The sequence below is a fragment of the Chlorocebus sabaeus genome, chromosome 26, assembly GCF_047675955.1.
Source record: "Chlorocebus sabaeus isolate Y175 chromosome 26, mChlSab1.0.hap1, whole genome shotgun sequence".
In the NCBI taxonomy this organism is placed as follows: Eukaryota; Metazoa; Chordata; class Mammalia; order Primates; family Cercopithecidae; genus Chlorocebus; species Chlorocebus sabaeus.
In genome coordinates, this window is record NC_132929.1 from 19338215 (window position 1) to 19362556 (window position 24342).

Consider the following 24342-nt stretch of genomic DNA (forward strand, 5'->3'; position numbering starts at 1 on the left):
TTACAGAGTCATGCTTATAGTTAGAGAAGCCTTAAAACATCACTGTAGGCTAGGCAGAGTGGCTCATGCCTATAATCCCAGCACTCCGGGAAGCTGAGGCAGCAGGATTACTTGAGCCCAGGAGTTCAAGATCAGTTTAAGCAACATAGCGAGACTCCATTTCTACAACAAAAATTTTTTTTAATCAACAAAAAAATCTTTGTAGAATGCCTAAAGATAAGATTAGTAGTCAAGTGTGGCCCAAGTACTTGGGAGGCTGGGGCAGAGAATCACATGAGCCCAGGGCAACAGAGTGAGACTTTGTCTCAAACAGACAGACAAAAAACGATTCTCGAGACTTCATAAATAATCAGCGTTTCTAATAGACCACAAGTATGACCAGTACAAGTGGAAAATAATTTAAAAACCAACAATTTCTACAAATGTTTTCATCTGGTAAAATGAAATTAGTATAACCCTACAGCAAAACCCATAAATCCTTTTTAGAAAGAACACGGCTTACCTTGCAGGTGGTAGATTTTGCTCTTTTACAACATGTACATCCTTACTGGGCTGTGCCGTCACAGGGATGTCCTTGCTGGACCGTTCTGCTATGGGGATATCTTCATTGGACTGTTCTTCGTGCTTAATTGCTGAGAGTTTTATAAAATGACAGGAAGGGGATAATTAATTTTTCAAAATACTAGATATAGTCCCAGATGTTTTTTAAAAAGCAAAGATTTTAACAGAAGTCCAATTTGGCCGGGCTCGGTGGCTCAAGCCTGTAATCCCAGCACTTTGGGAGGCCGAGACGGGCGGATCACGAGGTTAGGAGATCGAGACTATCCTGGCTAACACAGTGAAACCCCGTCTCTACTAAAAAATACAAAAAAACTAGCCGGGCGAGGTGGCGGGCGCCTGTAGTCCCAGCTACTTGGGAGGCTGAGGCAGAAGAATGGCATAAACCCAGGAGGCGGAGCTTGCAGTGAGCTGAGATCCGGCCACTGCACTCCAGCCTGGGCGACAGAGCCAGACTCTGTCTCAAAAAAAAAAAAAAAAAAGAAAAAAAAGAAGTCCAATTTACAAATATATACAGGCATCATTCTATAAAGTAACCAATAACTTAAAGAAAACCTCAGCCCACAAACCAACAATTGACAAGTATTTACCAGAAAACTCTTCAACCTTACTAAATGACTTAGATTATATTAATTTGGATAGCTACAAAACTCATCAAGGAAAAAACAACTACCTCTAGTATGGGAGAAAACACAACAACTCCAAATGCCAGAAAACATGTTTCATACCAGCATTAGCATCCACATCAGATAGCCTGGTATAACCAGAGTTGGTGGTTACTGACTGTAGATGCTCTTTGTCCACTTCATATGGCACAGTATTTTCCTCAACATCCTGGCTCTGGGAGAGTTCCAGAACCCCAAAGCCCAACTGTGATGAGGCAGTATCTAGGAACAAAACGCCAAGAAATTAGGCATCATCCTGCAACATTATGCAATGTACAAGCTATTTTCCTCAGCAAAGAAGGGTTCTGTTAAGTCCTTCACCTCAAAGCCCTGTGTACCCCCCAAATTTTTCAAAAATAAAAAATAAATGTGGCCGAGCATGGTGGCTCACACCTGTAATCCCAGCATTTGGAAGGCCGAGGTGGGCGAATCACTTAGGGTCAGGGGGTCAAGACCAGCCTGGCCAACAAGGTGAAACCTCATCTCTACTAAAAATACAAAGATTAGCCAGGTGCGGTGGCGCACACCTGTAATCCTGGCTACTTGGGAGACTGAAGCACAAGAATGGCTTGAACCTAGGAGACAGAGGTTGCAGTGAGCCAAGATCGCACCACTGAACTCTAACCTGGGCAACTGAGCAAGACTCCGTCTCAAAATAATAAATAAAAAATGAAATAATAAATAAGTATATTAAAGATGAAGGGGGAAAATGTGTAATAAAGTAAAAATACTTCATACTACAAAACCTTATAAGCACTTAATACGGTAGACTATGTCTGCTTTCTAAAGGTACATCATAAACTACACCCACGGTCACAGCAATTCAGATTGTACTTCCACCCCACAAAGTACACATTCCAAAAATATTTGAAAAATAAATGAATACAAAAGGAAGAAAACTCAATATGCAGAAAGGGGCTAACCAATGAACTTCAAATTCCTGAACACCAAATCAGATGGAACATTTTATATTACTAGCAAATTTCTTAATGACTCTCAATTTCATTATGAGAAATCTGTAATCTAATAAAGAGGAGAAATTTAGACATCTGAACGATCATGTTAAAGGAAGTTAGAACAGTCTATTATTCTGCAAAAGGCACAAGGCTACCTTCAGCACCAAGGGAATGTGTAGTATTGCCCGAAGTATCTTCTTCCTTCTCTTTCTCCTTCTGTTTCAACTCTTCTCCCTTCTCTTCCTCCACAGCAGGAGCAGATTCCACTGACATTCCCAGAACACTACACAGCAGAAGGATATAATCATGTGTTCCCAGATAGTTTGGAACACTTTAATCAAAGCACTCTGACCCCCGACACATACCAACCACCTCTTAGCCAAACCTGAATAAGTAAAATACCTCACCTTTATAGTGTTTCTTTCTACAAAAAGCACCTAAAAGATTAACAATTCAACATCCTATACAGAATTAAGTGAAGAAAAAATAAGGCATCAACATATTTGAATTTTATATTTTTAAGTAGAGGTAGAAAAATCTTGCCTTCAGAAGAATTACTGACAAGTGACGAGAAGAGATATGCATCAGATGAGCAGAGAAAGGGCTCAGAAAACTTTTTAAAAGTTCACAGAAATATTTTAGTAAAAAAATCTTAGAATACATATATAGAACCAGAGAGTCCAAACAAAATTCAGGTAAGGAGCTTATATATGTATATAAATACAAACACACACTTTTTATTTTTTACTTTTTTTTTTAAGAGACAGAGTCTGGGCCAGGTACGGTGACTCACACCTGTAATCCCAGCACTTTGGGAGGCAAAGGCAGGCAGATCACGAGGTCAAGAGATCGAGACCAACCTGGTCAACATGGTGAAAACCCGTCTCTACTAAAAATACAAAAATTAGCTGGGTGTGGTGGCACGCACCTGTAGTCCCATCTACTCAGGGGGCTGAGGCAGGAAAACTGCTTGAACCCAGGAGGTGGGGGTTGCAGTGAGCCGAGATCGCGCCACTGCACTCCAGCCTGGCAACAGAGCAAGACTCCATCTCAAGATTTAAAAAAAGAGACAGAGTCTGTCTCCAGGCTAAAGTGCAGTGGCATGATCACAGCTTACTGCAGCCTTGAACTACTGGGCACAAGCAAACCCCATATATTTTTTAAATAAGTTAATACCAGCTGGGCACAGTGGCTCACACCTGTAATCCCAGCACTTTGGGAGGCCAAGGCGGTCAGATCACGAGGTCAGGAGATCGAGACCATCCTGGCTAACATGGTGAAACCCCGTCTTTACTTAAAATACAAAAAATTAGCCAGGCATGGTGGGCGGAGTAGTCCCAGCTACTCCGGAGGCTGAGGCAGGACAACGGCATGAACACAGGAGGTGGAGCTTGCAGTGAGCCGAGATTGCGCCACTGCACTCCAGCCTGGGCGACAGAGCAAGACTCCATCTCAAAAAAAAAAAAGTTAACGCCACAGGTCAAAATATATAATAAAATTAAGACAACTGGCTGGGCATGTTGGTTCACACCTGTAATCCCAGGACTTTGAAGACTGAGGCGAGTGGACCACGAGGCTCAGGAGTTCAAGGTTCTGGAGTTCGAGACCACCCTGGCCAACATGGCAAAATCCCGTCTCTACTAAAAATACAAAAATTAGCCAGGTGTGGTGGCACACACCTGTAATCAACGCTACTAAGGAGACTGAGGCACAAGAATCCGCTTGAACGTGGGAGGGGGAGGTTGCAGTGAGCTGAGAGAGTACCACTGCACTCCAGCCTGGGTGACAGACTGAGAGCCTGTCTCAAAAAAATAAAAATGAAATAAATGTTTAGGCCAGGCGTGGCAGCCCGCACCTGTAATCCCAGCACTTTGGGAAGCCGAAGCAGCTGGATCACCTGAGGTCAGGAATTCAAGACCAGCCTGGCCAATATGGTAAAACACTGTCTCTACTAAAAATTCTAAAATTACCCAGGCAAGGTGGCACACGCCTATAGTCCCAGCTACTCGGGAGGCTGAGCCAGGAGAGTCGCTTCAACCTGGGAGGCACAGGTTGCCGTAAGCAGAGATCATACCACCATACTCAAGCCCAGGCAACAAAGCAAAACTCTGCCTCAAAAAATTTACAATACAATACAATACCATGAATTTTTAAAAATCTAAAAGACAACTGATTAGGAAAAAATAACTGCAAGGAATACAACAAAAGGTTAGTCTCCATTAAATATAAAGGATTTACACATACAAAGAACCTCAACATATAGACAAATGACAGAATAGACAACTGATAAAAAAAGAAATACAAGGCCGGGCACAGTGGCTCAAGCCTGTAATCCCAGCACTTTGGGAGGCCGAGACGGGCGGATCACGAGGTCAGGAGATCGAGACCATCCTGGCGAACACGGTGAAACCTCGTCTCCACTAAAAAATAAAAAAAAACTAGCTGGGCGAGGTGGCAGGCACCTGTAGTCCCAGCTACTTGGGAGGCTGAGGCAGGAAGATGGCGTGAACGCCGGAGGCGGAGCTTGCAGTGAGCTGAGATCCGGCCACTGCACTCCAGCCTGGGTGACAGAGCAAGACTCTGTATCAAAAAAAAAAAAAAAAAAAGAAATAGAAGTATCTTTTTTCTTTCTTTTTTTTTTTTTTGAGATGGAGTCTCGCTCTGTCACCCAGGCTGAAGAGCAATGGTGCAATCTTGGCTCACTGCAACCTCCACCTACCAGGTTCAAGCGATTCTCCTGCCTCAGCCTCCCGAGTAGCTGGGATTACAGGCGTGTACCACCACGCCCGGCTGATTTTGTATTTTTAGTAGAGACAGGGTTTCACCATGTTGGTCAGGCTGGTCTTGAACTCCCGACCTCAGGTGATCCGCCTGCCTCGGCCTCCCAAAGTGCTGTGATTATAGATGTGAGCCACTGCACCTGGCCAAGTATCTTTAAACATGTAAAGAAATCAGAGAAATCATCTGTTGCTAATTAAATTAGAAAAAACAGATTTTTAATACTGTATTACTATTCAGTGTTACTCAAACTAAGATGAAATAAGCATCACCATACACTTCTAATGAGTATAGATAAACAAATACTTTCTGGAGAATCATTTGGAAATATGCATCAAACCTTTAAAAATACACATACCTAGTAATTCTAATAATTTCTATTGTAAGAAATAATTGGAAATATGGAACAATCCTTTGAAAGCTTATTTCTAAAAGTCTACTGTTATTGAGAAACAACCTATTAAGTTCAGCATTAAGGAAATGATTAAATTTATAATCTATTAATAAAATATTATATCACCATTAAAAATATTTGAAACAGGGCCAGACGCAGTGGCTCATCCCTGTAATCCCAGCACTTTGGAAGGCCGAAGTGGATGGACCACTCAAGGTTAGGAGTTCAAAACCAGAATGGCCAACATGGTGCAACCCTGTCTCTACTAAAAATACGGAAATTAGGCTGGGCGCGGTGGCTCACGCCTGTAATCCCAGCACTTTGGGAGACCAAGGCAGGTGGATCACAAGGTCAGGAGATCAAGACCATCCTGGCTAACATGGTGAAACCCTGTCTCTACAAAAATACAAAAAATCAGCCGGCCGTGGTGGCATGCACCTGTAGTCTCAGCTACTGGAGAGGCTGACGCAGGAGAATCACTTGAACCCAGGAATCGGAGGTTGCAGTGAGCTGAGATCATACCACTGCACTCCAGCCTGGGCGATAGAGCAAGACTCCGTCTCAAAAAAAAAAAAAATTAACCAGTGTGGTGGCACGTGCCTGTAGTCTCAGCTACCTGGGAGGCTGAAGCAGGAGAATCGCTTGAACCCAGGAGGTGGAGGCTGCAGTAAGCCGAGACTGCCCCACCTCACTCCAGCCTCGGCAACAGAGAAAGAGTCTATCTCCAAAAAAAGAAAAGTGTGAAACAATCAAATACAAAATGTGAACCTGAATTTGGATCTTAGATCCAATCAACCAACTAATCAATAAAACAAGATAAAAGACATCTTTGAGACAACTGGGAAAATCTGAACCGTATAATTAGATATTACGGAATTATTTAAGTGTGATAATGGTACTACGATTATACAGAATAATGTACTTATTCTTAGGGGATGAATGCTAAAGTATTTAAGGGGACATCATATTAAGGAGAAATCTGATGTCTGCAACACAGTTTTAAACAATTCATCCCCAACCAAAAAAGTACAACACACAGAACAAATGTATACTCTTTCATTTCTTCTGTGGGCTTAAACTTTTAAAATAAAAAATCTGTGGAATATGTTAAGTTTTAATTGTCATGGGAAAAATGTTCATGTTTTTAAGCAAAACATCAGCAAACATACACTTTTACTTTCCACATGATGTCAACCATATAAATCAAATGAACAAAAAAAGAGAGAAAAGATGCCAAAATGTTTACAGCAATTAGCCTCTGGGTGGCAGGATTACAGATGCCATCTTTGCTTCCCTGCAACCTTCTATGCAATTAATATTTCATAAAAAGAGCATTAAGCATAACTTTAATAAACATAAAAGAGGTGAAAATATAAATTTGCAAAGTTGGGAACCGTGACCCAAGCAAGTGAAAGAAGACTAAGTAAAGATTTTTACAAGAACTAAATAGAACATTATCTATATAACTGGAAGGACCAAATAAATGACCTTGGGAAACACAGGGAAAGAAAGTTCAAGAGCAAATATTGCAAATGGTAGAAAAGCAGCACAAAACAACACACACGCTTTGAGCTCTTCTTAGTTTCTTTTGGTGTTTTTACCTCATGTCCCTGATCTCTAAATGCTAGTAGGCTCCGTGAGACCTGGGACCTCTCTTCTAGCTGCATTCACCCACTTAATGACCTCATCCAGACTCATGGTTTAGAATACTATCTACCTGCTTATGAGTCTGTAATTTAAATCTCCGGCCTAGACTTTTCCCTCTGAGCTCCAGGCCTCCTTGTCCAATAACCTCTTCAACACATCCAACTGGCTATTGAAAAGATAGCACAATGTTTCACATGTTTAAAACTGAACTTCCCCTCCTGCAGTCTTCTCCATCTTAATTGTCATTCCATTACTCTAGTTGCTCAAATAAAAAACTTGGAATCTGCCAGGCACAGTGGCATGTACCTGTAGTCCCAGCTACCCAAAGCAAAACAAACCTGGAATTATTATTACTTCCTTCTTGTCTCTCACACTCCACATCTATCTGTCTTTGAATCCTCTTTTCAAATACTCAGAATCTCACCATTCTTCATCTGCTTCAACCCTGGTCCAGCCACTATCACATTTTGCTAAATTATGTCAATAGTTTCCTGGTTGGTTTTCCTGCCTCCAGCCTTGTCCTCCTTTCAGTCTATTCTTAATTAAGCAGCCAGAGTGATTCTGTTAAAAATCTAAATCAGATCATGTCATTCCCTCGCTCAAAACCCTTAAATGTCCTTCTATCTCACTAAAAATGAGAGCCAAATTCCTCACAATGCCTTACATAATCTGGTTCCCTTTTGACTTCTCTGACCTCTTCTCTCACTTCTCTTCGTCACTCCACTACAGCCACACTAACTTCCTTGCTATTTCTCACATATTCCAGGGACACTCAAGCCTCAGGGTCTTTGCACTTGCCATTCTCCATGCACAGATCACACTTATCCCAGATAACAATAAATACACTTACTCACTTTAGACCTTTTTTTTTTTAAGATATGGTCTCACTCTGTCATCCAGGCTAGAGTGCAGTGAAGCAATCATGGCTCACTACAGTCTCAACCTCCCAGGCTCAAGCAATCCTCCCACTTCAGCCTCCCATGTAGCTGGGATCACAGGCGCACACTACCATGCCTGGCTTACTCTGTATTTTTTGTAGAGACAGGGTCTCACTATGTTGTCCAGGCTGCTCTCAAACTCCTGGGCTCAAGAGATCCTCCTGCCTTGGCCTCACTTAGATTTTTAATCAAATGTCCTATCAATGAAGCACTCCCTAGACACCCTATATAAACTTGCAACTCCTTTGTTGCTTCCTCTCTCCCTCCCTGCTATATTAATCTCTTCAGCCCTTATCAGCATCTAACATACTACATATTTTACTTATTTATCATATATTGCTATACCCTACATAAGAATGTAAGCTACATTACGGTCTTGGATTTTTATTTCTTCTGATCACTTTGTATCCCCAAAATCCAAGAACACCTGGCACACACAAAATACTCAATAGAAAGTACTTTGGGAGGCCGAGATGGGCAGATCAATTGAGGTCAGGAGTTCAAGATCAGCCTGGCCAACATGGTGAAACCCCGTCTCTACTAAAAATACAAAAATCAGCCAGGCATGGTGGCACTCGCCTGTAATCCCAGCTACTAGGGAGGCTGAGGGACAAGAATCGCTTGAACTCAGGAGGTGGAGGTTGCAGTGAGCCGAGATGGTGCCACTGCACTCCAGCCTGGGCAACAAAGCAAGACTCCATCTCAAAAAACAAAACAGAAAATACTCAAAAAAATTTTGTAGAACCATTAGATGAATCGGAAAAAGATGAAATAATCCAGATTAAGATAAAAAACAGTATTGAAGTTAAACTTTTCTCCACCGTCTAAAGTTGATGGAAAGAGAAAACAAAGGTTTAAATATATTATTTAGAGGTATAAACAGAGCCAGTAGAAGAATTAAAATAATTATCATCAAAAATTGAGAGGGTGAAAACAACAAAAAAAAAAATTGGGAAGGCCGGTGCGGTTGCTCACGCCTGTAATCCCAGCACTTTGGGAGGCCGAGCGGGGTGGATCACCTGAGGTCAGGAGTTCAAGACCCGCCTGACCAACATGGAGAAACCCCAGCTCTACTAAAAATACAAAATTAGCCGGACATGGTGGCGCATGCCTGTAATCCCAGCTACTCGGGAGGCTGAGGCAGGAGAATAGCTTGAACCTGGGAGGCGGAGGTTGCAGTGAGCCGAGATCATGCCATCGCACTCCTGCCTGGGCAACAAGAGTGAAACTCGGTCTTAAAACAAAACAAACCAAAACAAAAAAATTGGGAGGGTGTTGCTGAGTTATCCCATCTTTCATTATCAGAACTCAACTGTCTTAATCTGATAAAGCAAGAAACGACAATACAAAAGTATTACTTTACATATAAAACACATTTCTAGTTTTACAATAGTATTAGAGGTAGGAAGATAACCTCCCAAAGAAGTAAAACCATAAACAGTTAAAGAGAGTTGCCTTTGTGAAAAGGGAGCAAGGGTGAGGAAGGACTCTCTGCTTTTCATTATAAGCCCTTTTTATTATACTTATTTATTCATTTATTTTTGAGGCAGGGTCTCACTATGCCACCCAGGCTAAAGTGCAGTGGTGCGATCACGGCTCACTGCAACCTCTGCTTCCCAAGCTTGAGCGATCCTCCCACCTCAGCCTCCTGAGTAGCTGGAACCACAGATGTGTGCCACCCTGCCCCAGCTAATTTTTTTGTATTTTTGGTAAAGAGAGGATTTCACCATATTGCCCAAGCTGGTCTCAAACTCCCAAGCTCAAGTGGTCTACCTGCCTTGGCCTCCCAAAGTGCTGAAATTATAGGCCTGAGCCACTGCACCCAGCCTATAAGCCCTTTTTAAAGTAAATGACTTATATTATTCTGTTAAAAATATTTAACAGCTCTCACCAAAATTAAAAATCGCTCCATGAAAAACCCTATGAAGAGAAAGGATAGAGTGGGAGAAAATATTTGCAAAATACATATTCTACAAAAGAGTAGTATCTAGAATATATAAAGAACTCTCAAAACCCAACAGTAAAAAAAAAATCCAATTTGCCCAAAATGGGCAAAAAATATGAACAGACATTTCCCTGAAGAAAATGACAGGCAGCAAGTAAGCACGTGAAAAGATCGTCACCATCATTAGCCATTAGGGAAATGCAAATTGAAACAACAGTGAGGTATCACTACAGGCTTGTAATGGCTAAAATAAAAAATAGTGAAAACACCAAATGCCAGTGAGGATGAAAAAAAATTAGATCACTCATACATTGCTGGTGGGACTATAAAACAGTACGGCCACTCTAGAAAAGTTTGGCAGCTTCTTAAAAAAACAAACATGCAACTACCATGACCCAGCAATTGCAAATCTGGGCATTTATCCTAGTGAAATGAAGACTTACGTTCACAGAAAAACCTGTACATATGGCCAGGCGCAGTGACTCACACCTATAATCCCAGCACTTTGGGAGGCCGAGGCAGGCAGATCACCTGAGGTCAGGAGTTCAAGACCAGTCTGGTCAACATGGTAAAATCCCGTCTCTACTAAAAATATAAAATTAACCAGGCGTGGTGATATGCAGCTGTAGTCCCAGCTACTCGGGATGCTGAGGCTGAAGAATCACTTAAACCCAGGAGTAGACAATGCAGTGAGCTGAGACTGCATTCCAGCCTGGGCGACAGAGCAAGACTCCACCACAAAAAAAAAAAAAAAAAAGAAAAAAGAAAAGAAAAACCTGTTCATAAATGTTTATAACAGCTTCTTCATAGTAGTCAAAAACAAGAAAAAAAAACCCAGATGTCCTTCAATCGACGAATGGTTAAACAAACTGTGGTACATCCATGGCATGGAAGACTACTCAGCAATAAAAATGAACTATTGATACATGCAAACACATGGATGGATCTCCAAAAGTTATGCTGATTGAAAAAGCCAATCCCAGGGATGGGCATGGTGGCTCATGCCTGTAATCCCTGCACTCTGGGAGGATGAGACAGGAGGATCGCTTGAGCCCAGGCGTTGGAGACCAGCCTGGGCAATACAGCAAAACCCCATCTCTACAAAAAGTTAAAAAAATTAGCTGGGTGTGGTGGCATGTGCCTGTCGTCTCAGCTACTTGCGAGGCTGAGACGGGAGGATTGCTTGAGCCCAGGAGGTGGAGGCTGCACTAACCATGACCTTGCCACTGCACTCCAACCTGGGCAACACAGTGAGGCTCTGCCTCAAAAAAAAAAAAAAAGCCAATCACTAAAGGTTACAGACTGTATGATCCCATTTGACATAATATTTTGAAATGACATTTACACATGAAGAATGGATTAATGGTTGCCAGCGGTTTGGGTGCAAAAGAGGGAGGTAGGTGTGGCTATAAAAGGGCAACAATAAGCATCCTTGTGGTGTTAGAACTGTATCTTGACTGTAGTGGTGCATACACAAACCTACACGGGTGATAAAACTATGTACAACTTAATACACACATGCACACACACACACACACACACCAAAGTAAAACAGGAAATGTGAATAAATTTGGTGGATTTGGCCAGGCAAGGTGGCTCACACCTGTAATCCCAGCACTTTGGAAGACTGAGGCAAGTGGATCACTTGAGGTCAAGAGTTCAAGACCAGCCTGGCCAACATGGGGAAACCCCATCTCTACTAAAAACACAAACATTAGCCGGCAGTGGTAGTGGGCACCTGTAATCCCAGCTACTCAGGAGACTGAGGCAAGAGAGTCACTTGAACCTGGGAGGCAGAGGTTGCAGTGACCCAAGGTCACACCATTGCACTCCAGACTGGGGAACAAGAGTGGGACTCCGTCTCAAAAAAAAAAAAAGGGTTTTGAAGGGATTTTATTCTTTTGGAATCAACTCCAAATTCTTTCCAGCTTCACGGCCTATGCACACACAGTTCATTCTGTCTGGAAAGCTCCTCCTTGCATACTGCACGTAGAAATCTGCAGCCCTTCAACTATGCCTATCAAATTCATATTTATTGTGTAGATTGTATTCCACAAAGAGGTGCTCCCTTATCCTTCAGATTAGGTTATATATATATTTTCTCCTCTTTGCAATGATCACAGTGGTAATGGAATAGCTATTGATGTAATGACTCATTTAACATGTCTCTCCTATTAAATTATAAGCTCCTCAATGGCAAAAGTCCCTTTAAAGCACATGCTACAGTGCCTGCACATTTATTTAACATGAGAAGAAGCAGCATGAAACTTCTCAAATAGCACTGCTTCATTCACAATGAGGGATGTGCATACTTCCTGTCCCCACTGGCTCAAACCAGGATGCTGAGCCACAAAAACATAGATAAGCCTGGCACGTGTTCCTAAAGAGGTACCATAAACTTAAATGCCCACAGAAATCAAAGCAAGGTAACATAGATGAGTGAAGCAGCTGGGTGTAAGAACAAAAGCACAAGCACTATGATAAACGACAAAAGAACACGTGGCCTCAGTGTCCAAGTACAATAGTGAATTTAGTGACTATGGCAAATCATAGCACTAATGCTCCGTATAAGCAGAGGTTGACTGCTACTCATAACTCCAGCCAACTGTTGCCAATAGAGACAAGAAATGCCAGAAGCTAGAACTCTAAGCTTTATGAGAAATTTCCCCATTTTAAAATTCTATCAATTAATTCAAATATATTAACATTTTACCACCTATGTAGGCCAAATAAAACACTTCTGCAGGCCACAATGAGCCCATCAGTTTGCAGGTTGTTCTACAGCATTTATTTTACTTGATTTGCGAGGAAAAAAAAATACGTACAAACAAACACAGACTGTAAAATAAAACACACCTCCAAAAAAGCTTTTCTTTTTGAGACAGGGTCTCATTCTGTCAACCAGGCTGGAGTGCAGTGGCACAATCATGGCTCACTGCAGCCTCAATCCTCCAGGCTCAAGTGATCCTTCTATCTCAGCCTCCTGAATAGGTGGAGCTACAGGCATGCACCATCATGCCCTGCTAATTTTTTTTAGTATTTTATTTTATTTTATTTTGAGACAGAGCTTCGCTCTGTCGCCCAGGCTGGAGTGCAAAGGCGCGATCTTGGCTCACTGCAACCTCTGCTTCCCAGGTTCAAGTGATTCTCCTGCCTCAGCCTCCTGAGTGGCTGGTATTACAGGTACCCACCACCACACCTAGCTAATTTTTGTATTTTTAATAGAGACTGGGTTTCACCATGTTGTCCAGACTGGTATCAAACTCCTAACCTCAGATGATCTGCCCAACTCAGCCTCCCGAAGTGCTGGGATTACAGGTGTGAGCTACCACGCCCAGCCCCTTTTTTTTTCCTTCTGTAGAGACAACGTCTCACTAGGCTGCCCAGGCTGATCTCAAACTCCTGGGCTCAAGTGATCCTCTTGCCTGAGCCTCCTAAAGTGCTGGGATTACAGGCATGAGCCACTGTGCCCAGCCAAAAACCATTTCGTTTTAAGAAACAACAATAGTCTTTAACCATCTCGGGCTAACATTCTCCTCTCTAACCACCTCCCCTTTCTACCACCCCAAAACTCCTGATGTTCTCTACATTCTCCTTGGACCTTAGAAATATTGGGGCAGAAGACTGAGAAGCACTGACTAGTTAGAAAGAAAGAGGAGACGTTAGAGTCATAAAGACCAGGTTCAAAGCCCAGCTCTGTCACTTACTAGCAATGTACTCTAGAGCAAGTTATCTAATTTCTTTGTCCATCAATTTTCCCCTGTATAAGATGGAAGTAATAACAATGTCTTCATTATACAGATGCTTTAAGAATAGGATTAAATAACGTTATACTTTATGCCAAATGTCCAATATAGGACCTAACACAGAGGATGAACTCAAAAAATTGATACTATAAAGATATGCATAAGACACGGTAAAAATTGAATCCTGTTTAGGGTATGAATTAAACATTCTAGATCTAAAACTGGTGGGTTACTTCAGTTGATAGATGGAAAACGTGCCTGATAGTTCTGAAAATACTCCTAAATTTTTTTTTTTTTTCTGAGACAGAGTCTCGCTCTGTCACTCAGGCTGAAGTACAGTGGCACAATCTCAGCTCACTGCAACCTCCACCTCCCGAGTTCAAGCGATTCTCCTGCCTCAGCCTTCTGAATAGCTGGGATTACAGGCATGCGCCACCAGGCCCAGCTAATTTTTGTGTTTTTAGTAGAGATGGGGTTTCACCATGTTGGCCAGGCTGGTCTCAAACTCCTGACCTCAAGTGATCCACTGGCCTTGGCCTCTCGAAGGGCTGGGATTACAGGCATGAGCCATAATCTTAAATACTTTTCAATAATTTTTTTTCTGGCGCCTAAATACTTTTCAATAATTTTTTTTCTACTAGAAGGAATGCTTATTTTGTTTCACATGCACAAGACAGATCATGATTTGAATAATGTAGGTATAAAAATTGTTATTACCGTCACAAAAGAGTTTCCAGCTATCAGTACTAATACAATACTGTCTAATACAACCCTCAAGTCCCACTTCCTAATCCACAAGAAAAAGATTAATCCTTTTATCCTTGGGATCAGGCAACAGGTACAGATAAAAGAATAAATTCGATAATACACTTAAATAAACCCCTTCAAACACTGTATACCTGCTTGTCCTGTTTGGCTGAGGTAACTGCTCAATGACCTGACTGACGGAACCACATGTGTCCAAGTTAGAAGAATCCACAGGGTCTGAAAAAAATTACTGGATATTAGCACAAAAGACATTTACCACCAAACTTTAATACAAAATCAGGAATATAGACAATACCAATCTAATCAGTGACACCAGCACATCAACTTTTGAGTCACTACTATGCAGATACCCCAGTAGCCTTCCTTACATACATTCAACACAACCACATAAAGTTTACATTCACCCAGCTCCAAAAAGAGCATCCAAAAAATGCAAAGGGGACCGATAGCTTTAAACATCTCACCTGCAACCTTGTTTTCTTTCAAATGTTCATTGAACCCACTATTACTGTCTCCTCGTTCTTCTCCAGCTGTTTGTTCAGGATTGGACACAACATCCTAGAAAATACACATACAAAATATCCCCATTATATATGAAATAGTTCAAAATGAAACCTACTGTGAACAATTTTTCCAATCAACTTTATTGAGAAGATAATGATCTAAATACTTACGTTTGCTGGTTGTTTTTGGTTTTTTTAAAAAAATCGGCTCAATAATTTTCAAACAAGGTATCACTCACCAATACAGGATTTTCTTTGTGCGTCTGAAGATTAGGAAGGTGTCGAGATAGCATACTGAAGTGAGAACCAGAATCATCTTCTAGAACCTGGCTTTCAGGCTGAGAATCTTCAATTATCAGGCAAGGAGTATCTTGCTGAGAGAAATCTGAATCCAACTGACTTCCAGTAGGGTCCATCTGCTCCCCTGGAATGGAATAACAAAAGATCAGTTCCGTGTAACCTACTAGCCTTGCTCACGCAGTCTAAACCTAAATAATGGGGCGGAAGTACAAGAGCTGGGAAACGGGACCAGTTCAGGACTCCTCCAATTAGAATATTATATTTATAATTGCTGCAAGCACTTTCCTATTATGTTTACCAAGTCCCCGTTCCTCGTTACTTACAATAAGCCTTCCTATTCCTCCCTCTCTCTTTTTCATCACCTTCTCGTAGACACCCTTTCCCCTCCTTCCTAACCTCTTCTCTCCCCGCCCCTTTTTCCACCCCGCCCCCCCGCGACGTCCTTCTGGCGCCTCTACCGCCCCCCAAAAGCCTGTTTTCTAAAATCTGTTCGCCAGAGGCCCCACAGCCTTTCAGCTTTCCTCACGACCACCAAGCCTTCTTAGCTACCATTTCCCCACCCCCTCCTTAAGGCCCTCCAACCCCTTCCCCGTCACCGCCGCCATGCTTGCCACCCCGCCCCCTCCGGTCAGCCATCCTTTCAGACCCGAAATCCAGGCCTTCAGAGCCCACTGCACTCCCATTTCTCTCCAAACAGTACCAGGCATCCCGGCGGGAGGTCCCTCGCGCTCGAGCTAGAGGTCTCTGCACGCTCCCCAAGTCCCTCCAGATCGATCCCCAGGTCGCCGCTGTCGCCGCCGCCGCCACCGGCCGCGAACTCCCCCTTTCCCGTCACGTCACACAATATCGGATCGTCCATTCGCTGCCGCTGCCCGCCACTCAAGAACTCCCGTGGATGATAGGTAGCTGAGGCAGAGTGCCCCGCCCCACGTAAGAAAAAGGAACACGGCGGCGCGTTTCCATGGCAGCATGGACGTTGCAGGCCCTCCCCTTTAGTAGAGCCGGAGAATGACGGTATCCTTGAACCGAAGGGACCTTGAGAGGGCGTGAAATACCTTCCCCTGTTTCCAGGACGATTGCATTTACCACTACTCAGGCATTTCAGAACCTCTACCTGCTTTTTCTCGTCCCATGCCCCTTAATCCCCGTCCCTCACCCTCTTTCCTAGAAAAGGAGAGAGTTTCCCAGCTTTCTCATAACAGGGCAAAGAAGCAGCGGCTTGAGGATGGCTAGTATTTCAGAGCTGCTGAAACGAAGAGAAGAGACTCTTCTTTGACACGGGGTTAACCTGTGTCAATGAGGATCCCTTTTGTGGGCCTCTACCCTGAATCCAGGGGCCTGACATTACGTCTCTGCCAGGGCGTTTTTAGTTTTTGTTTGTTTTTACATTGTATGAGGGCTCCAGTAAGCCATATTTCTTCCCATTGCCCTTTTCAGCCTAGGACGTATTTCAAGCTTCACATTTGTTTATCGTTGCCTTATCTTTTATGGGACTGCCTACAGAGACTACAGCCCCAGACATATTTTGCACCTCCCATTGAGAGAATTGAGCAGTGTCATTCTCAAACTCCATGGTAAAGAGGACAGCTGCCACTCCTTCTAACTAGATGCCCTCAAAGATAGCTCCAAGCCCAGAGATTCTATTATCCTAATTATGGTGCCAGGGTCTTAAAGAGGGTGTGGCAGCTGTGACGAGTCTTAATGAACTAAGCCCCATGAGGCATATGTGTTTGTTTTGTTGTTGTTGTTGTTGATGGGTGGGGGTATGTTATTTAAGTGGCAGTTGGATCCAGGATATAAGTCTAGCCAGAGCAGCTGTCAATAGGGAAAGCACCTAGCACAGTGCCAAACATATACACAGTAGGCATTCAATGGGAGGCCGTTTTCTCTTTCTACCCCAGGCTCAGATTTATTTCAGCACAGCCCAACCATGATTCTCCATTTCCATAAATGCCCTATTCAGTACTTGATATAGGCAAAGCTGAAGTAGAGCTTCCTACCAATCTTCTCACTGCTGCTATAAATCACAGTGATCATATTCTCCAAACCAAAATCAAGGCATGTTGTCTGAATACATGTTACTTATGGGAACAAAAGAGTGACTCCTTGAAACTGTCCTGAAAAATCTAGAATCTATTACTGCTATAACTGGAATATAATTATGGTCCCCAGAATGTTTTATTAGTGGAGCTAAAATGAAATGGACCACACAGAGACGCATCTCACTTCTTAATCTTAAAATCATTTATAATTGACTGTTTTCATACTCCACTCCTAAAGCTGCAGAAGACCAGTGACTAAACAAATCTAATACTTAAAGACCAGGTTAGATCAATACTAACTACACTAGATGGACAAAGTGAGTTCATCTGCTCTATTTGAGAGGGCACAACCAACCAGGTCCTGTTATGGGTAAATCATGACCTTGAGTCCCATAAAAATCCCCCAAAGTCACCATTTTTTTTGCTTTTCTTCTCTAGCCTGCTTCTGCTTCCTCCCCAAGTGAGACACAAATAAACAGATCTCTTTGATTACTTGACAAGTTGGTTTGTCAGAACTCACAAAATGGCTGGGTGCAGTGGCTTACACCTGTAATCCCAGCCCTTTGGGAGGCAGAGGCAGGTGGATTGCTTGAGCCCAGGAATTTGAGACCAGCCTGGGCAACGTGGCAAAACCCCATCTCTACAAAATATGCGAAAAAAAAAATTAGCTGGGTGTGGTGGCATGTGCCTGTAGTCCCAGCTACTCAGGAGGCTGAGGTGAGAGCATCCCCTGAACTAGGAGGCAGAGGTAGCAATGAGCCAAGACTGGAACACTGTGCTCCAGCCTGGACAAGAGAGTGAGACCCTGTCTGAAACAAACAACAATAATAAAAACCTAAAAACCGCCAGGCACAGTGGCTCCCACCGGTAATCCCAGCACTTTGGGAGGACGAGGTGGGCAGATCACAAGGTCAGGAGATCCAGACCATCCTGGCTAACACGGTGAAACCCCGCCTCTACTAAAAATACAAAAAATCAGCTGGGCGTGATGGCGGGCTCCTGTAGTCCCAGCTACTCAGGAGGTTGAGGCAGGAGAATTGCTTGAACCCTGGAGGTGGAGGTTACAGTGAGCCGAGATCACGCCACTGCACTCCAGCTGGGGCAACAGAGCGAGACTCCATCTCAAAAAAAAAAAAAAAAAAAAAAAAAAAGGCCAGGCGTAGTGGTTCACGCCTGTAATCCCAGCACTTTGGGAGGCTGAGGCGGGCAGATCACAAGGTCAGGAGTTCAAGACCACCCTGGCTAACAGGGTGAAACCCCATCTCTACTAAAAATGCAAAAAATTAGTCATGCGTGGTGGTGGGTGCCTGTAGTCCCAGCTACTCAGGAGGCTGAAGCAGGAGAATGGCGTGAACCCAGGAGGCGGAGCTTGCAGTGAGCCAAGATCACGCCACTGCACTCCAGCCTGGGCAACAGAGCAAGACCCCGTCTCAAAAAAATAATAATAATAAAATAAAATAAAGATAAAAACCTAAAAACCTCAACCTGACTAAAAATAAATAGATAAATACATGAGTGAGCCATTCGCATTACTAAACAAGAGTCTTAAAAAAAAACTGTTAAGAAAAACTATTAATTCCTTGTTAGGCAGTGTGGCAATTAACTTAATCATTAAATTATCCAGAAAAAACAGAAACTACAGGCAGAATGGTTGCCCATGGAAGCTGTGACTGAATGCAGCTAGATGAGTCAAAGGCCTTTATTGACTCCTAGACTGCAAAGGACCAACAGCACATTTACCTATCTACAGGTAACATCTTTTTCTAAACCACCTTAGACAGAGAAACCTAACTTACCTCTAAAACCCTCCCAGGGAAGAAGACTCAACAGATCTTATGTTAACTTGCTTTAAAGTTTAACAAACCTCATTGTCAGAAATTTTTCTTCTAATCCTAATCTTCTAACCTAAATCCTTTATTATATAATTTAAAGTCATTTCCTCTCATATTGTCTTTAACTGCTATCTTTAAAACCCAAATAGATGTCATTAAGTTGGGATCATCTCATTTGGTCCTATAATTCTATAATAAATGTCAAACAATCAAACAACAAATCTAAATGCTATTTGACTTAGTTTGTATTTTTCTGAAGCCTCCTCAAAGACTTCTAGCAAAAGAACCCTAGCCACCTTATTCTTCCCTCACAGGTATTCCACCCACCTTTAAAGTTGCTTCATGATCTTATGGAAACTCATAGTTTTGGAGCTCAGTGACAGAGTACTCTACTGAGGAGACTTGACAAGTGCCAAATTTAATGATAGGAAAACAATCATATATTCCTTTTTTTTTTTTTTTTTTTTTGAGACGGAGTTTCACTCTTCTTGCCCAGGCTGGAGTGCAATGGTGCAATCTCTGCTCACCACAACCCCGCCTCCTAGGTTCAAGTGATTCTCCTGCCTCAGCCTCCTGAGTAGCTGGGATTACAGGCATGCACCACCACACCCAGCTAATTTTGTATTTTTAGTAGAGACAGGGTTTCTCCATGTTGGTCAAGCTGGTCTCAAACTCCTGGCCTCAGGTGATCTGCCCACCTCAGCCTCCCAAAGTGCTGGGATTACAGGCATGAGCCATGGCGCCCAGCCTCTCCCCTCTTTGTATAGAAGTAATCAAATCTTCACATCCAAGTAGCATCTCCTGTCCACTCTACTTCTTTATGTTTGCAGTCTGGCTTCAACCTCCATAAATCTAATGCCAGACACAAAGTAGTTACTCAAAACATGCTAATAACTGGTTCTAAAATTTTCTTGTCAAATTACCTCATTATAAGCCAGGCGCAGTAGCTCAAGTAATCCCAGTACTTTGGGAGGCCAAGGGAGGCTGATTGCTTGAGCTCAGGAGTTCAAGACTAGCCTGGCCAGCATGGTGAACACCCCCGTCTCTACTAACAATACAACGGTGGTGTGCACCTGTATTCCTAGCTACTCAGCAGGCTGAAGTGGAAGAATCACTTGAACCTGGGAGGCGGAGGCTGCAGTGAGCCGAGATCGTGCCACTGCACTCCAGCCTGGGCTACAGAGCGAGACTGTGTTTCAAAAAACAACAACAACAAATTACCTCATTATCTTTGACGTCTGTAGTGTCTGATGCTGTTGCCATTCCCTCCTCAAAATTCATCCTGTGACTTGATAAATCCTGGCTCTCCTCCACCATCTCAGCTTTCTTTCCAATTCCTAACTTCCTGGAAGCCAGTACTATAGAATAAAAATTGAGAGTGATACAAACATGCTCAACACAGATGAACCTTGAAAACGTTATGCTAAGTGAAATAAGCCAGACACAAAAGAACAAATATTGTGCGATTCTATTTATACGAGGTACCTAGGGTAGGCAAATTCAGAAAGAGAGAAAGTAGAATGGTGGCTGCCAGGAGCTAGGAGGAGAGGAAAGGGAATGTATTGTTTAATGATTTACAGAGCTTTAGTTTGGGAAGATGGAAAGTTCTGGAGATGGACGGTGGTAACTGTTGCACAACAATGTAAATGTACTTAATGCCATTGAACCATACACTTAAAAATGATTATAATGGTACATTTATGTGTATTTTACTACAGTAAACAAGTTTTTCAATGAGACTAAACTTTAATATTTAAAGATGCATACTTAGATCATAAAAAATTGTAATAACAGGATTGCAATAAAAGTCAGAATGTATGGTTAATTTTATAGGGAACAGTGGGGCTGTAATTCATTAAAAGGCATGTGAGGTGCTTGGAAATGTTCTATTTTTTATTACCAGAGGCATTACACAGGTATACGATTTATAATTCATAAATTTGTACATTTATATTTTATTTTATTCACTTTATATGTGCTATATTTCACAATAAAGATGATTCAAAATAAATATCATTAATCCTAAAACTCATAATATGGTGAAAGAGGGTATATACACGATCTCAAAGTATCTCCCTAAAATGTACTGAATTATTACAAAGAGAAAAGTGGTAAATTTGCAGGGAAGAAGCCTGATATTCACCAACTCAACCAACTAATCTCAGTTAATATACCAGTAAGGGGACAAAAAGCTATCTGTGTCACTTGATATGATGCTGTGAGGATATATCACACTTTAATTGTATTCCTGCCAAAAATGTATAACCTGAATCTGATCATGAGAAAATATCAGATAAACCCACATTAATGTGTGCTCTACAAATAAACGGCCTCTATTCTCCAAAGAGAGAGAAAGAGAGAGAGAGAGAGAAGTGCTGCCAAGGTCAAGAATGACAATGAAAGTCTCAAGAAATGTTCTAGATTTGAGAAGACTACAAAGACAAAACCATTATATGCAACAGATGATGCAGAACTGAATCCTGGACAAGAACTTGGTTTCCCTTCTTCTATAAATAATTCTAATGGGAGCACTGTTGATATCTGAATAAAGTCTGTAGATTAGTAACAAATCAATGTTATTTTCCTGATCTTGATAATTATACTGTGGTTATTAAATAAAAAATAAAGAAAGAGAGTGGTACTAAATTATCCAAGATTGGAGCTGGGCAGTTTGGTACTAAGCAAAACTAAAGAAAAGTTAACCTGTACCTAACATAGGAACAGCATGAGGACAAGAGAAGGAATATATTTAGAGACTATGAAAACTGCCAGAAATCAGACCCAGGGTGGTAGAAGGTGAGAAAAGTTCATTTTGCAAATTAAAAAAAACAACAAAAACAAACAAACAAAAAGCAGTTATTCCTAAACACTTAAGTTTCAATAGGAAGAAAGGAGTTTTTATGTTCTGGGGCTGAGAAATCTAAAAAGAACATAAGAGAAGACTTCAGTGGTCACTGTGTCCTAGTGGCTGAGCTATGAAATGGTTACTCATATTCTGAGGTAGTGTGTGTACATAAAGTAATGTCTACGTACAAAGAAGGGAACAACAGACTCTGGGGCCTACTTAAGTGGGGAGGGGGGAGGAGGGTGAGAATCAAAAACTATCTATCAGTTACTATACTTGTTACCTGGGTGGCAAAATAATCTGTACACCAAACACCGTGATAATGCAACTTACCTATTTAACAAACCTGCACATGTACTCCTGAACCTAAAATAAAATTTAAAACAATAAATAAATAATAAAGTAAAAGTAACATTGCATGAACACAGTGCCTACTCTTGGATCCTACTTCCTGTGTCATGATTGCCCTTTCCCACTCTACTCTGAGCATATCCCTTCTGTAGTGTCTTCAGTAGAGCTAGGTCTCAAAGGCTGATCTGGGCTGTACAGAGCTAGTGTGCTAACTAGTGGCAAGAATAACAGTAATGCATCTTGACTCTACTCACATATAAGCACATCACACAGAGTCTCAAGAACCCAAAGTCAGAGCAAGTCAGAAAACCCATAAAACTGACCAAAAATGTCTTCACAAACTCTGGTGCATTTATTAATTTCAATTCACTTAAATGCAAGGTACCATTTTGGCTCCATGGTGGTGGTGGAGAGAGAGTAGTGTATAAGGATGAATAATATCTAGTTTCTAGCTTCAAAGAATTTACAATCTAGGAAGGAGATAAGACATACAAATAATGATAGTACAAGATACAATAAAAGTTCTGTAGGCATTGTGAGACAGAAATTGAAAGAATTTTAGTCATGGTTATAATGAATACCTCTTGAGCACTTACTATGTTCTAAGTTCTATTTACTCTCACTCCTTTCTTGATTTTATCCAGTCACATTGCTATAAATACAATCTATATGCCAATGACTCCTAACTATATCTTTGACCCACACCTCTCTCTCAAATTACAAATTTATGTATCTAGCTGCCTATTCAATATCTTCATTTTGATGTCCAATTGACATCTCAAATTCAACATGCTTAAAATTGAACTCATCTCTTCTACCAAGCCTACTCCACCTGCAGCCTTCCCCATCTCAGTTGATGGCAACTTCACCCTTCTGGTTGCTTATAACAAAAAGTTTGAAGAGACCATTTTTTTAATAGAGAAAAATTTAAAAGCTATGTACTTATATAATCCACCTTCAACAATTATCAACAAATGCTCAATCTTCTTTTGTTGTTTTTCTTTTATTTTTTTCCAACAAATGCTCAATCTTATTTCATCTATATCCACCCACTTCCTCCAAACTGATTTCTAAACAAATCCCAGACATCATATAATTTTATTCATAAATACTTCTGTGTCTAAAATGTAGAGAATATTTTAGGCCAGGCTTGGTGGGTCACACTTATAATCCCAGCACTTTGGGAGGCTGAGGTGGGTGGACCACCTGAGGTCAGGAGTTTAAGACCAGCCTGGCCAACATCATGAAAACCCATCTCTACTAAAAATACAAAAATTAGGCCCGGCGTGGTGGCTCACGCCTGTAATCCCAGCACTTTGGGAGGCCGAGGCAGGCATATCACGAGGTCAGGAGATCGAGACCATCCTGGCTAACATGGTGAGACCCAGTCTCTACTAAAAATACAAAAAAATTAGCCGGGCATGGTGGTGGGCTGAGGCAGGAGAATGGCGTGAACCCAGGGGGCGGAGCTTGCAGTGAGCTGAGATCGCGCCACTGCACTCCAGCCTGGGCAACAGAGCGAGACTCTGTCTCAAAAAAAAAAAAAAAAAAAAAAAACGCAAAAATTAGCCAGGCATGGTGGTGGGCACCAGTAGTCCCAGTTACTTGGGAGGCTGAGGCAAGAGAATCGCTTGAACCTGGGAGGCGGAGGTTGCAGTGAGCAGAGATCGCACCACTGCACTCCAGCCTGGGCAACAGAATGAGACTCTTGTCTCAAAGAAATAAAATAAAATAAAATAAAATAAAATAAAATAAAATAAAATAAAATAAAAGAGAATATTGTAAACATAAGAACATCATCAACACACCCAACGAAAATGAACAGGCCAGGCATGGTGGCTCACATCCCAGAACTTTGGGAGGCCAATGCAGGAGGATCACTTGAGCTCAGGAGGTCAGGTCTGCAGTGAGCAGTAATCATGCCCCTGCACACCAGCCTGGGTGACAGTGACAGTCTGTCTAAAAAACATATATATGTATAAAGTTAAATTACTGTATTTTAAAATCATTTAAAACAATACTACCAATTCAATAGTTAGGCTTGTGTCTTTCATTTTGTTTTTTATTTTTAGTG

The 24342-nt window shown here is 41.9% G+C and overlaps 2 protein-coding genes across 3 annotated transcripts in view; both read right to left on the minus strand.

Annotated features, from left to right (window-relative positions):
- The window catches only part of TP53BP1 (tumor protein p53 binding protein 1), an 87087-nt gene extending 71062 nt beyond the window's left edge, over positions 1 to 16025 (minus strand). For both annotated transcript variants that reach the window (XM_008016850.3, XM_008016848.3), the window contains exons 1-7: positions 15899 to 16025; positions 15138 to 15322; positions 14860 to 14953; positions 14527 to 14611; positions 2335 to 2462; positions 1287 to 1445; positions 503 to 632 (exon numbers count right to left, since the gene is read on the minus strand). In XM_008016850.3, coding sequence (XP_008015041.1) covers positions 503 to 632; positions 1287 to 1445; positions 2335 to 2462; positions 14527 to 14611; positions 14860 to 14953; positions 15138 to 15322; positions 15899 to 15905 — 788 coding nt within the window. In that variant the 5' untranslated portion in view covers positions 15906 to 16025. The remainder of the gene's footprint in view (positions 1 to 502; positions 633 to 1286; positions 1446 to 2334; positions 2463 to 14526; positions 14612 to 14859; positions 14954 to 15137; positions 15323 to 15898) is intronic.
- A 4273-nt stretch (positions 16026 to 20298) lies between these two features.
- The window catches only part of PPIP5K1 (diphosphoinositol pentakisphosphate kinase 1), a 94280-nt gene continuing 90236 nt past the window's right edge, over positions 20299 to 24342 (minus strand). Inside the window, exons 30-31 of the mRNA XM_073012103.1 lie at positions 22251 to 22283; positions 20299 to 20430 (exon numbers count right to left, since the gene is read on the minus strand). Of these exons, the coding sequence (XP_072868204.1) occupies positions 22255 to 22283 (29 nt within the window). The 3' untranslated portion in view covers positions 20299 to 20430; positions 22251 to 22254. The remainder of the gene's footprint in view (positions 20431 to 22250; positions 22284 to 24342) is intronic.